The sequence below is a fragment of the Anabrus simplex genome, chromosome 13 (assembly GCF_040414725.1).
Source record: "Anabrus simplex isolate iqAnaSimp1 chromosome 13, ASM4041472v1, whole genome shotgun sequence".
Taxonomy (NCBI): Eukaryota; Metazoa; Arthropoda; class Insecta; order Orthoptera; family Tettigoniidae; genus Anabrus; species Anabrus simplex.
In genome coordinates, this window is record NC_090277.1 from 38,914,405 (window position 1) to 38,929,206 (window position 14,802).

General features: G+C 40.7%; 1 protein-coding gene across 5 annotated transcripts in view; it reads left to right on the top strand.

Moving 5' to 3' along the window:
• Positions 1-14,802, top strand: part of LOC136884700 (zinc finger protein 714) — a 242,411-nt gene that overhangs the window by 25,906 nt on the left and 201,703 nt on the right. For all 5 annotated transcript variants that reach the window (XR_010861407.2, XM_068229978.1, XM_067156976.2 and 2 more), the window contains exons 2-5: positions 1,947-2,023; positions 9,766-9,882; positions 10,377-10,499; positions 13,460-13,576. Coding sequence is in view for 4 of the 5 variants with exons in the window: in XM_068229978.1 (XP_068086079.1) it covers positions 1,967-2,023; positions 9,766-9,882; positions 10,377-10,499; positions 13,460-13,576 (414 nt within the window). In the remaining variant the exon portion in view is untranslated. The remainder of the gene's footprint in view (positions 1-1,946; positions 2,024-9,765; positions 9,883-10,376; positions 10,500-13,459; positions 13,577-14,802) is intronic.

Below are 14,802 nucleotides of genomic sequence, written 5' to 3' on the forward strand. Positions count from 1 at the left end.
ATGAAGATTAGCCCTCTCCATAACCTTTACCTAAAGAAGGACACTAAGCAACCAAGCGGAAGGAGATTCCAACCTTTCCCTCAAATGTTAGAATACTAGGGCATTATATAGTAACACATTTACCATGCCTGAAACTGCAGGAGAACAGACCAATCATGTACAGAGAGGTAGGAGCCTAGTATAGGATGGACACAATGACTAGTCAATGTAGAAAGAGGTTACGAGTACAAACATGAAAACTTAAAAGGAAAATGATAATCTATGCATCTTCATACTCTACCATATCCAAATAGATGGGCTCTCTCCTATTCTCAGCTGCAGAAATAATTGGCTGCATGGTTCAAGTGTAATTGTTAGGTCGCAATGGGTAGATAGTGGGTTTAAAATCTGCTATTGGGAGTTGTCTGAGTTGGTGTGACATCAAACCAGTAACCAAAGGAATTGTAGAACTTGGTACTGCTTACTGTAAATTAAGTTCCAAAACGGTTCAAATGTACTTTAGCATTGCTCAGTCTAATTATTCACTGTAGGTTAGTGATATTTCATACCAAAGGTTTTTCTTTTTACGTCTCACTGACACAGACGGGTCTTATGGCAATGATGGTTTAGTAAAGGGCTGGGAGTGGGAAGGATATTCAAAGTTGAATGCAAGTTTTGTAATAAATATACCTAATATAGTGAAATTAAGCAGAAAAGTTTAACTCTTTGACCTGCCAGTTTTTTTTTTTAATGTGCCTTTACGTATTATTTAATTTTTCATCTTTTTAATGAAATGCAGGCGAATATATACATGGTTATTACACACACATAAAATACTTTTCTTGCTTTCTACAATACGTTTATGGTTTGGAGAAGTCCTCTAATGTATGCGACACTAAAAAAACAGGTGTCCACATGCAAGGCAACCTCTCGTTTGAGGTACTCTAGTGAGGTATCCTTGCAGAGTCCCCATGCTGCACCACTCTGCATCACCTGGACGGCTCTAACTTCTTCTTAGTTGGTGGTATTTTTTAGTTATAGTAGCCAGTATATCGACTCTGAGATTTCAAGGGAATATTACCGTTGTGCGGGAAATTTGGCAAAGAAGCAAGATATTTACAGACTTAAGCATTGATTTATTTTTTACGTGATCTGGGGGGGTTAGGAATTCATTCACCATTTACAGTTCTGTTGGATTATCTTGTAACTTTCTCTTTGCCACAGAGTGAATTTTGCAAACTGGCTTACATGTGACATCAGTAACTTTATTAGCTTGAAGTTCCCAGATCCAGTCATTACTGACGTTCCTACCCATTGATGTTGTTGCATCTTGTGTAAATCTTGAATTATTCATTGGCACTGGCTCTGTGGAAATAGAATAAGATTCACCTTCACCAATATCATTTGAAGATTAATTATTTATAATTCACACACTGTCGTTGTGAATCTCAATATCAATATTCGCAAGCCAATCGTGAACAGCACCATCCGCTCCACTCCAGGCAGCTGCCATATTTGTTTAGAAATAACACGCAGTGTGGTGCATTTTATTTTTTCCTATTCCAGGAGCGAATTACCATTTATGATACAAAAATGAAGTTCAGGTAATTTGTGTCATCTGTTGGTTACGTTTTAAAACCTGCAGAAGAAACCTTGCTGGCTCAGTAAGCATAAATATGCGTCTTTAGGTAGTCCATGTGCTTGGACAGAACTGTCCGTCAAAGTATATTTGCACCTTTTACTCGCTGGATGGAACATTCTATCAAAGTATGGCATGAGGTTAAATAAAAGTTCGCTTCAAAATAACTAAATGTTTGTAGGTTCTTATGTCCAGGTCTCCTTGAGAGTGGGCAATTACTTACTTTATTGTACATCATCTTAAAACAATGCTTACTACCACTACTGTATTGCCTATCACTGGACTGAAATATACTCATTCAAGCCTGCATTTTACTTTTTTGTTTTAGATCTTAATTAATACATCAGAATGGAGGAGAAGATGCGTGTAATACGTGAACAAGAGCTTCCTCATCAATGTGAGTTGGTAAGTAATTTATTCTAATGAGTCTTAATTTTTCATCTATTCTTTGGAAGTAAAAGTGTGCCAGAAATTTCCCTCAGTTAAGAATTAGCAGAAGGGTACTCAGAATGAGAAGATAAAGGCTAATTTAGGGATGAACTTGATCGATGAAGCTGTACATATAAATTGGCTTTGGTGATGGGTTTCATCTGGAGAATGGAGGAGGATAGGTTTACTTAGGAGAATAATGGACTCTGTTATGGAGGGTAAGAGAAGTAGGGGATACCAGGATGACATTGTTTAACCTCAGTTTCTAATAATTTAAGGGGGAGGTATACCTTTGTGGATGTAAAAATATGCAGATATTTAAATATATTTACCTCATCCCTTAGTTCTGCTGAAATAAAACTTCGCATACTCATAGTACTGTCCTTCCTTTTAAGTATTCTGTCTGAACATTAGCAAATTAATGTTAATAAAAATTCATTTTAAAAATTTTGGACTAAGTTATACATTCATCATGCTTTTCCTTGATAATTTGTACAACCTTAAAATTGCTCAAAGAATGCTCAGAATACCTGTGTGAACAATGTAAACTAAAATCCTGTACTTATCTTTCAAAATAATATTTTATTTTTCATTTTTTTGTATTAGACTTTTTTGGACATTATTGTCAGGTATGGTCTTTCAGAAAATACAAAAAGCTAATGTTACAGCAATGGTTCTAGTATGCATTGTTAAGTTATACAAGGTACATAATCATATAGGCCCGGTTTCTTCAACTCTATGTTAAATTCTGCTTAACAAATGTTATCTAACAATTGTTATTAATTTAACAGTTCGTTTAAAGGTTCTCTGTTTCACGAACACATTTCCAACATTTGTTACGAAACAATTGTTAAAGACAAATTAACACATTTCCGTAAGATTTCTGAACGCGTTTGGCAGTGAGCGTCTTTTGTTTCTTTACATATAGTGCTCCTAGTGGCGTGTTGAAATAGTATTTTATCACACAGACACATGGTTGACATTATTATAGGTTATGGTTAGCGGAGACCGCTAAGAAGTAAACATGTCAAGTAAGAGGCAACAACAGCGTTAATATGATGAATGCGAGACAAATGTTGTTATAGTTTCAATTTAAAATTATGCGAGTGTGCTTAAAAAATGAAATAACGAACTGTTATATCACAACATTCTATATAGCCTATTCTTGTAGGAGTGCAATCTAAGGTTCCTACATCACCGGGAAAATGTGATAATTGATATGTTTTGAATGATTTTCGGGCATTCTTTTATTGCGGGGAAAATAATGTAGTACCTTGTTAATGCTGCAATGGCAGCAATAATTCTTTGTAGAATTCTACACACTCTTTTCTTGCCCTCGTGAACATAGTCGCCTACAATTAGGCCTTTTTTCTTTTAAAAAAAATACTATTTGTTCGGGACGTCGACCTACGAAGATCTTTTGCCCCTACAATTAGGCCTACATGGAAAGTGTCTCGAGGTCAGATGTCGTTACAAGCCTCCGCTTCGGACGAAGTGGAGGTGATATAACACTAGAGGCGAACAAATTTTACTTAAACATGTCAGGTCCGCAACCTAATAACTTCTGAAAAACTGATGAAACCCCGATTCCAATGCAAGGCGTATATATTTAGGAGTTGTGGCATAGTGGTCATCGTACTTGTCTGCGAGCGTCGTAGACGTGAGTTCTAGTCTCGTTTCAGGGAACGTTATTTAAAAATGTGAACAAAAATATTACGCAAATTGCAGTACAGGTACACTTTGTTTTCTACCTGAAATTAATATAGGTCTAAATGTTCTCACTGTTACTGCTGGATCTCTTCTTAATCTGTTTTTCCTCCAGGGTCGGTTTTTCCCTCGAACTCAGCGAGGGATCCCACCTCTACCGCCTCAAGGGCAGTGTCCTGGAGCTTCAGACTTTGGGTCGGGGGATACAATTGGGGAGAATGATCAGTACCCCCCCCAGGCGGCATCACCTGCTAGGCTGAACAGGGGCCTTGTGGAGGGATGGGAAGATTGGAAGGGATAGACAAGGAAGAGGGAAGGAAGCGGCCGTGCCCTTAAGTTAGGTACCATCCCGGCATTTGCCTGGAGGAGAAGTGGGAACCCACGGAAAACCACTTCGAGGATGGCTGAGGTGGGAATCGAACCCTCCTCTACTCAGTTGACCTCCCGAGGCTGAGTGGACCCCGTTCCTGCCCTCATACCACTTTTCAAATTTCGTGGCAGAGCCAGGAATCGAACCCGGACCTCCGGGGGTACTAACCACTACACCACAGAGGCGGACTATATTAATTTGAGGTAGGAAATAAAGTTCCACTGCAATTTGATCATTACTTTTATTCGCATTTTTACCTTCACATTCCCTGAAATAATTAATTACATTTGTATTTAAAAAAAAGTAATCCAACGCGGGACTCGAACTCTCATCGTCGTGGTTCGTAGACAAGTACGATGACCACTCAGCCACTGTTACACTTAACTAGCGTGCAACTTTTCAAGTATATACGCGGTGCTTTACAATCGGAAATTCGTAATTTTTTCGGAAATTATTACGTTGCGGACCTAACAAGTTCAAGTTAAATGTGTTCGCATTTTAGTGTTCTATCCCCTCCACGTGGTCCGAAGCGGATCCTGCCTCGTAACATTTGTCCTCATTTATTTCGAAACCGAAACTGTACAGTATTGACCCAAACCCTTCTACACGAGTTACTGTTGAGTATCCCTCAGCAGGTACATTAAGCTAGTTGAAATCGATTGGACGCAGGGTCTGACCCATCCTTGTAAAATCTATAAGCAACTGCTGCACTGGAGAGATTGGTAAGTAGCAATCTGTTGGAAACTCTAACCTATATCGTCTAGTAGGTACCTTATTCATTATGGCTTCGGTAATTAGAAATCTTTCTTCTAACAACTCTAAAAGGTCATTATTTCTTAGTATGGGTCGTCCTTTGCCTTCTTCAGTTTATAAATAGTCCTCACACAGCAGTAAAGCTTCAAACTTACGTCTTGTACATGTCTCCATTTTGAAATTTTAGCAACTGTTAAGAGGTTTAACACAGGGGTGCTGCTAGGTTAATTTAACACAAGATTTAACAATTGTTAGAGTTAACAATTCTTGATGAGACGACCATTTAGTTAAATTGTGTGTTAAGTCTCCGTAACAGCAGTGTTAACACTTAACATTCGTTGAAGAAACCGGGCCATATAATTTCATCAAAATATCTCAAGAAATGTTTGAGTTATCTACCACCCCCATACCCTGCTACCATTACACATCAAAACAGTACACGACATAAACGCGCAGATACTTACCTCGCTTACCTCTCTTCGTAAATTGCCGTGGATGGACTGGAACGAGCTAAAACAGCTCGGGGCTGGATCCGTGCGTAGACAAAGGGAAGCGAAAGGACAGAAAGGCATGAACCCGTAACCCCCAGGAATAAAAGAATGGATCAAGGAAACTGGGGTTTATTATAAACACACATAATATTAGAATGAGAACAGAAATGTGAGGCTGCATTAAAAGTTACTTACATAACTGTAGAAAATTGAAACATCAAGTAGTATCCCGTTCAGTGGCATAGTAAGTTTTGTATAACACGCCGACAGTACACACGATCGCACAACACACCTACGTATGACTACATAGAATTTACGAATTCGTTTGAGAAAAATAATGTGACGTGAAACACATCATCGAAGGAATCAGAAAATGGAACCACTGAAGGAATAATACAGTCGCGGTAATACGGGCCGCGCACATATCGCAGTTTGCATCCGCGCTCCAAGCGAGCGTCCATTCGATGCCAGCGCGTCCCAACAAAAGCAAAGCACAGCCTCCCAAAAGGAGCAGAAGCGAAGGAGAAGATGATGTTGCCACAGTTACAAAAACAAAAACTAATTGGCGACAATGGACCAAATAACTGCCTAGAAATATAAAATAGCACACTACACATGGCCCGAATCGGCCAACTAAAACGAAAAGTAAAATAAAATAAAGAAAAATTAAAATTGAAATTACGAGATACGGAGAGTACTATAGACCGTATACAAGCAGACAGCACAGGCTCGCGCACATACACACACACGTATGAACAAGAAGAGAGACCCAATATAAAATCGACCCAGATCAGTCCGGAGTGTAAAGGCACGCGACGTATACTATCGCACAGGATAGCGAAGGATATCATGGGCTCACGAGCATGGTTCGAACACCGCAGATACAATGCTGGACCGCCGCAAAATATAGGCAAGGCTGATCCAAATATAATCGTAGCAATCACAACACTCGTCGACCTGCTACACGGGACATCCAAATTGCCTCACGTGGACAAACATGGATTAAACCCCGTAGCGTCAAATCACACAATACACCAATGCTCAGCCATGATTTCAAATGATGAGTAAACAAAAATGCATGGTCTCAAAACCCACAAACACACACAGGCCCAAACAAACAGATAGGTAAATACCACTCTCCGTTCCCACGCGTGTGCACACAAAGAAAGGAAAAATTGAAACACACACATAAAATGAAGTAATTAAGAGCCTGCAAGGACAGGTGATAAAAGACTACCGAAATGCAATCATACAGAACAGTTTTTGTAACTGGCATGAAAAGGAAATAAAATGAATGAATGAATACCTGGGAGCAGCAATCAGGAGTCTCGAAATATATACCTCAATCAAAATAATTTCAAGCAGAGAACCGAGCCTTGAAACAAGTAAATCCACAATAATAGCAATTCGCAGATCAAGAAGCACATATTAAATTCCAGTCTGCTTATCACGTTTGATCCGACCATTGTTGGCATCGCGAGCAGACCAACTTAACACTCGGAGAGCGAGAGACAGACTGTGTCAAAGAGACTGTGTATAAACACAGATGGCTAGAGCGCCATCTTCAATGAGAAACTATAAGTTTCACGTCACATTCGGGTAATGTTATCGCTAATGGCGACAATGACAGTCAAGGAGAAGTAGGATTAAAGGAAGTGCACCACCAAGGCAGGCTTGGTTCGGCACAGTTATGAAGGAAAACAAAAGTACAAATTAAATTTTTAGAGAATGAGAGTTAAATTTACCAATGGGAGAAAAGGACATCAAATCCCTCCTACTGCATACACAGCACCCTCGTCCGTCCCTTGATGCAAGACCAACCTGAAGAAATGGGGGAATCTTCCGGCAAACACAGACACCTTGCGTGAATGTGGTGCTGAATAAGACCCAAGCCATCTACTTTTCTGTCCCCTCCTGGACAACCCATGCACATCACAAGATGTTTTTAGAGGAAACAACAAGGCCATCGCAGCTGCAGCTTGTTGGAAATGCTGACCAGACATGGAAATGAATGTGAACAGTATCCACTTTGCAGATGATATTGCTATCTTAGCTAATTCCAAAAAGAATATGCGTAAGATGCTAAGAACATTAAACAAATCCTTGGAAAAATTTAAACTATATATAAAGAAAACAAAATTCATGATAGTGGACAAAAAGAAGCTTACAGGCAGAAAACACTTAAAATTAAATAATACACCGATAGAACAAGTCACAGAATTCTCCCATTTGGGTTGCGTAATTACCTCTGATAACAGATCCCTTTCAGAAATCAAGAAAATAATGGTGGTAGCAAAACGAGCCTTCCAAAATAAGAAAACTTATTGCTGAACAACCATCTCAGTTTGGATACCAGAAAATCATTTTTCAAGATCTTAGTTTGAAGTGTGCTACTGTATGGATGCGAAACCTGGACATTAGGGAAACAGGAAGAAACAAAACTTGAGGCTGCAGAAATGTGGTTTTGGAGAAGAACTACAAGAAGTTGGATGGATAAATAAAAAAATGGCTTTGTTTTAAAGAATGCAAAAGAGGATCAATGTTTGAGTACAATAAAGAAGAGGGAAATGAGTTCCTTGGACACGTACTGAGAAATGACTCTCTTCTCCAAAGCGTCATTGAAAGTTAAGTGAAAGAACCCCGGAGATGACCAAGGACATCAGGAGCTCCGTCAGTGTACTGGCATGTGGTTCATGGAGCAACATGAGGAGGCTAGCAAATGATCGTCAGATGTGGCTACAATGACAGGGCATTGACTTTAGTAGATGATGATGATCATCATGACTTGGTGGGTTCCTCTTCTCTCCTTTTGTATATCTCTTGTGTTCCTAGTCCTTTACTTCCTCCTGTGTTTATCTTGAAATTTTTTGCCTGTTTTTTATTTCCCTATTTTTTCTGGCTTTCTTCTTACCCCATACTTTCCACCTTAATGAGTGTTGAAGACCTCCCTCCTAGCAAAGCTAGGAATCGGAAGTAAGCTTTTCGGAGCTGAGGAGAGATGGATGTAGAAGTGTTGGGATTGAGGAAGGGAGAGCTTATCTACCGGTGGTGTTGAAATGAAAAGGTACGAAATTATACTGTGGGTATAATCAACATTTTTATTCAAAAGTAACTACCATAGGCTTGAGCATAACCATCTCATTGTTTCATGAGCAGAAGGATTCCCTGCTCCCAGAATTCCTGTGACTGTGACAAGAGCCAGTCCTTCACGGTATTCTCCAGTTCTTTGTCCGAGTGAATGCGCTTCCCTTTAAGATTTACTTTTAGTGGACCAAACATTTGGAAGTTTCAGGCAACATGCTCCAGGCTGTAGGAAGGATGCTGAAGCTGTTCCTACCTGAGCATAATACAACACACAATTGATAGCACTCGGTTATAGTAAACAACAGATCAACAATACTGCTGACTGTAACTAGAATCTAATGCGCTCTATCTGAGCGATCGGCTGCCTATGATTGGCTGTGTATTCATTCACTTAGCCAAGACCAAAAAGCAGTACTCAAATGTCAAAGCTCTTAAGAACTGAACTATAATTCATTGAAAATTATATTCTTAACATGGTAGGGTGCACGGTGCAAAATCGAAAAAAATGGTGGGGGGGAGAGGAGGATCGGAGGGCTTAACTACTAATGTTTATTTCAAACAGTATATAAGGGTATAAAATTCCCTTAAATGTAAATTTAAAATCTTTTCGTTTGAATTCTGTTGTTATAAGAAGAATGATGTTCAATGGAGAATTATTCCCGGGTTTCAGATGGACTTGCCAGAATGAAACATTAAAAATAGGTTGCATGTGTGGAGTTGTCACCGCTGCATTGTTTAATTGCTCAAGGTGCGACAGTCATCCTATTATTTCTAACTTATGTGTATTATTGTTGACGTTTTTATGAAAATATGCAGAGTAAAACACAGTGATTTCAGTAATATATGTGTTGTAATTTCCTCATTTTATAATGAAAGAATCCCCCCCTGGGCAATTTTAGTGGGGGGGAACTTTTGAGAAAAAATCATCGGTGGGGAAAACCCCCCTCCCATCCTCCTCCCCCGCGATTTCGCACCCTGGTAGGGTGTCTTACACCACAGTAAGAAACATTGAAAAACAGTGTGCAATACTTTGGTTTGCCAGAGGAGTTTAATGTATTTCCTCACAACACTTCATATTTTCCTTGTTGCCAAAAAGTCATTGTAATCAATGTCCTGTTGTCTCATACAGTATACCTTAAAGTCTTAGTTCAATGTAAAAAAAAAAGAACTTGCAATGATATAAAATCAAAGATAAGACAAGGACTAATGTAAAAATACTTCCCTTGAGAGTGTTGATTTAACTATTGTGAATTGTTTTTGCATTTCATTCTTTAAAGCAGATTGAAATAAATCAAAATAATTATGTGCTCCAGGTATGGATGAAAGAGACAGTGTTTGGAAAACAAGACATCAGTGATTTACGGACAGAGATTAAGGGGAAATTAACTTCATACCTGGAGAAGAATCACATTTCATCAGATCAATATAAGGTAGGCAGATGACAAAATGTTCTTACTTTTCACATTAGTAGTGAGGTTATGTAACGTAGGTTTAAAAAATTTGGGATCTTGGTGTCAGGTTCCTTATTATGAATCTTTGTACAAGCTGTTGCTTTCTTGCATTTTGTGAACATTAAAACTTCCCATGATGTCCTGGCACAGTGAAGTACCTCTTCTTTCCTGTTGTGTTCTGGTCATGGGATCATGGACTTTCTGCACGACATTTGTGTTTCAAAGGCTTACTACAGTTCATTGCCTAACCTTTTAATGTCCATACTTTGACAACATAGAACAACACAAGTACCTCTTAAACTAGAGTCTGGATTTTGAAGCGCTGATAGGTTAGGATGCAAACTTATTTTAATGTGTGTTTCATTTAGCCTGCAAGACAGTGACATGTTTTTTATGCTGTTTTCTTTATTCATTGATTTTGCATTTGTTTCTTTAAAGCAAGTTGAAGCAATAAACATAATTATATGCTCTAGGTGTGGATGAAAGAGAAAGTGTTGGGGAAACAAGAGGTCAATGATTTACAGACAGAGATTAAGGGGAAACTAACTTCATTCCTGGAGACGAATCACACTTCGTCTGATCAACATAAGGTATCGGTAAGTAAACTCGTGTCCTCACTCCAAGATGGTGCAGCTCTTTTCAGGCACACCCTCAGTTGAGGTGAGCTGCATGTACTATTTCAGTCACCTACTAGCCCTCCTGCCATTCTTAAATTTCTGGCAGTACCAGGAATCGAACCCAGGCCTCCGAGGACAGCAGCTAATAGTGCTAACCATTACGCTATGTAGTTGACAATATAAGGTAGATGATGGAGCTTTCCTTTTGATATTAAAACTGGGGTAATATGAGGTATTTAATGAAAGTTTGGGAACTTGGTATGAGGTTTCTTACCATGAATCTCTACAGAAGTTGTTGAAAAAACTATCTCCAAATTGCTTGCTTGCAATTTGTGAGGGTTAAGACTTCCCATGAGATCCTGGCACAGCAAAGTACCGTCTCTTTCTTGACTTGTTCTGGTCACGGAATTATGGACCTTCTGCACGACATCTGTGTTTCAAAGGCCTACAGTCAGTTCATTGCCATTGCCTTTAGTGTCCATACTTTGACAACATAGAACAATATAAGTATGTCAGACCATTCAAGTCTCAATAAATTGTCACATTGTTGACTGTAGAATCTGATTTAATTTGCCCGGCAGTAGTATCAGAGTATCTGTCACACAAAAACATGCATAAAATACTAACAAAGATAATTCACTCTAATTTTGCATTCATGCAATTGAAATTTATTACTTACCCATTCTTCATTCCTTGAATGACTGATGGTTGCATCTCGAACTTTCCATTTGAAATAACTTCTCAAAGGAACAGAACTGTGTTGTCTAAAAAGACCGCAAGTTCATAAGATGGGCAGACTAAATATTTCATAGCTTATTTCTGAAACACTTGTGTATTCACTAATTGGATATTATATCAGGATTCATACCTTTGTTCACGAATTTTCAATCAGTATGGTTCTTTTGTATCACCGGCCACGTGGGTTTGAAATGAGCTGGCGTGGCATTTCCACCCTGACTTTCTTTAATGCACTTCACACTCGAATAACTTTCACTGTTGCCATCACAACTCTCAAACTCGGATTCATCTTCCAAAACATAATTATTGCCATAATTGCCAAGGAATACAAGCAGATTGAAGCTCTCAGAATATATCGCAATGCTGATTCTACTGCATAATGAGTTCTTAACACCGATTAAAATAAATTATTGTTCAACAATCCCTGTATCACACAGTAATTCAGACAGCATTGGTTACCAACAGTACATGTGTCTCTAGTTCCTTACAGTGTGTATTGTGAAAACTTGTATTGAAAAAAGTTATAATACACTGACTGACAGTGACAATGCAACACCAAGGAGGAGTGGTTCGAAAGGGATGAAAGTTGGGGAAAAAACAGAGACGGCACGGATGAATAATTGATGTTTATTTCAAACCGATATGCAGGTTACACAATGCGCACGGCATCGACTCAGTAGGATGTAGGACCACCGCGAGCGGCGATGCACGCAGAAACACGTCGAGGTACAGAGTCAATAAGGGTGCGGATGGTGTCCTGAGGGATGGTTCTCCATTCTCTGTCAACCATTTGCCACAGTTGGTCGCCCATACGAGGCTGGGGCAGAGTTTGCAAACGGCGTCCAATGAGATCCCACACGTGTTCGATTGGTGAGAGATCCGGAGAGTATGCTGGCCACGGAAGCATCTGTACACCTCGTAGAGCCTGTTGGGAGATGCGAGCAGTGTGTGGGCGGGCATTATCCTGCTGAAACAGAGCATTGGGCAGCCCCTGAATGTACGGGAGTGCCACCAGCCGCAGCACATGCTGCACGTAGCGGTAGGCATTTAACGTGCCTTGAATACGCACTAGAGATGACGTGGAATCATACGCAATAGCGCCCCAAACCATGATGCCGCGTTGTCTAGCGGTAGGGCGCTCCACAGTTACTGCCGGATTTGACCTTTCTCCACGCCGACGCCACACTCGTCTGCGGTGACTATCACTGACAGAACAGAAGCGTGACTCATCGGAGAACACGACGTTCTGCCATTCCCTCATCCAAGTCGCTCTAGCCCGGCACCATGCCAGGCGTGCACGTCTATGCTGTGGAGTCAATGGTAGTCTTCTGAGCGGACGCCGGGAGTGCAGGCCTCCTTCAACCAATCGACGGGAAATTGTTCTGGTCGATATTGGAACAGCCAGGGTGTCTTGCACATGCTGAAGAATGGCGGTTGACGTGGCGTGCGGGGCTGCCACCGCTTGGCGGCGGATGCGCCGATCCTCGCGTGCTGACGTCACTCGGGCTGCGCCTGGACCCCTCGCACGTGCCACATGTCCCTGCGCCAACCAACTTCGCCACAGGCGCTGCACCGTGGACACATCCCTATGGGTATCGGCTGCGATTTGACGAAGCGACCAACCTGCCCTTCTCAGCCCGATCACCATACCCCTCGTAAAGTCGTCTGTCTGCTGGAAATGCCTCCGTTGACGGCGGCCTGGCATTCTTAGCTATACACGTGTCCTGTGGCACACGACAACACGTTCTACAATGACTGTCGGCTGAGAAATCACGGTACGAAGTGGGCCATTCGCCAACGCCGTGTCCCATTTATCGTTCGCTACGTGCGCAGCACAGCGGCGCATTTCACATCATGAGCATACCTCAGTGACGTCAGTCTACCCTTCAATTGGCATAAAGTTCTGACCACTCCTTCTTGGTGTTGCATTTGCTCTGTCAGTCAGTGTATACAAAGATAAGCATCATTGCATGCTGAGCTCGTCATTTGATTCATGCGCCATAACACCACATGTAACCACAGCTTGTCAAATGATGCGAATGGATCTGGATTTGTAAGCTCTGATAGGTTAGGGAGCAAACTTATTTTAATGACACCACAGTGTCACTGACACTGTTTCTATGATGTTTTCATTGTTCATTATTTTCGCATTTGTTTCTTCAAATCAGGTTGAAATAAATGAAACTGATTATGTGCTCTAGGTGTGGGAGAAAGGGGAAATGTTGGGGAAACAAGAGGTCAATGATTTACAGACAGAGATTAATGGGAAACTAACTTCATACCTGGAGAAGAATCACACTTCAACAGATCAACATAAGGTAGGCAGATGATAAAACATTTCCTTTTTTATGTTTGTAATGACATTATGTGAGGCATGTTTTGAAATTTTCAGATTTTGCTGTAAGGTTCCTTACAATAAATCTCTACACAAGATGCTGATAAAACTATCTACAAATAGCTTTGTTGCATTTTATGAGGATTAAGACTTCCCATGATATCGTGGCACAACAAAGTACCTCCTTTTTCGGGTCATGGTCTGGTCATGGGATCACGGACGATCTTCACGACATCTGTGTTCCAAAGGTCTACAGTTAGTTCATTGCCAGATCCTTTGATAACATAAAAGAACACGAGTACCTCTTAATTAGAGTCTGGATTTTTAAGTCCTAATAGATTAGGATGCAAACTTACTTTAATAAGTAGCATGTTTCATTCAGCCCGACCCCTTGTGGGTGGGGGATGCAGACAAAGAATACACCCACGGTATCCCTTGCCTGTTGTAAGAGGTGACTAAAAGGGGCAACCGAGAGATCATCGAATTAGAACCATGAGACTACTTGTAATTAGTACCGCCATGCGGGGAACACCACGGGTCACTTTTACTATGTTAGGTACACAATAGGTTAGTAATTAGTAGCAACAGTGTGTGCTTTTGCCTTTCACAGTACCTGTGATTAGTACCACTGTATGAGTGACACCATGGTTCTGCCTTGCCTATGATTAGTACCCACTATGTGAGAAACACCACGGGAGAGTACGAGTCCCTGTTGTCAGTACATTTGTGTGAAGAACACCATAGGTTTGTGTTGCCTGTAAATGGTGTTGCAATGTGAGAAACACTATATGTCTGTGTTACATGTGCGCATTACATTACCTGTGAGTAATACCATAATCTGTGGAATATTGCAAGTCTATGTTCGTTTTGATTAGCACCGAAACATGTCATATACCATGATTCTACTTTCCTAGCGATAAGTACCATTATGAGGGGCCAATGATTTGGATTTTGGACCCCTTTAGACTACCGGGCGAGTTGGCCATGCAGTTAGGGGCGCGCAGCTGTGAGCATGCATCTGGGAGATAGTGGATTTGAATCCCACTGTCCGCAGCCCTGAAGATGGTTTTCCTTCGTTTCCCATTTTCACACCAGGCAAATGTTGGGGCTGTACCTTAATTAAAGCCATGGCTGCCTCATTCCCATTTCTAGGCCTTTCCTGTCCCATCGTCGCCATAAGACCTATCCGTGTCAGTGCGACGTGAAGCA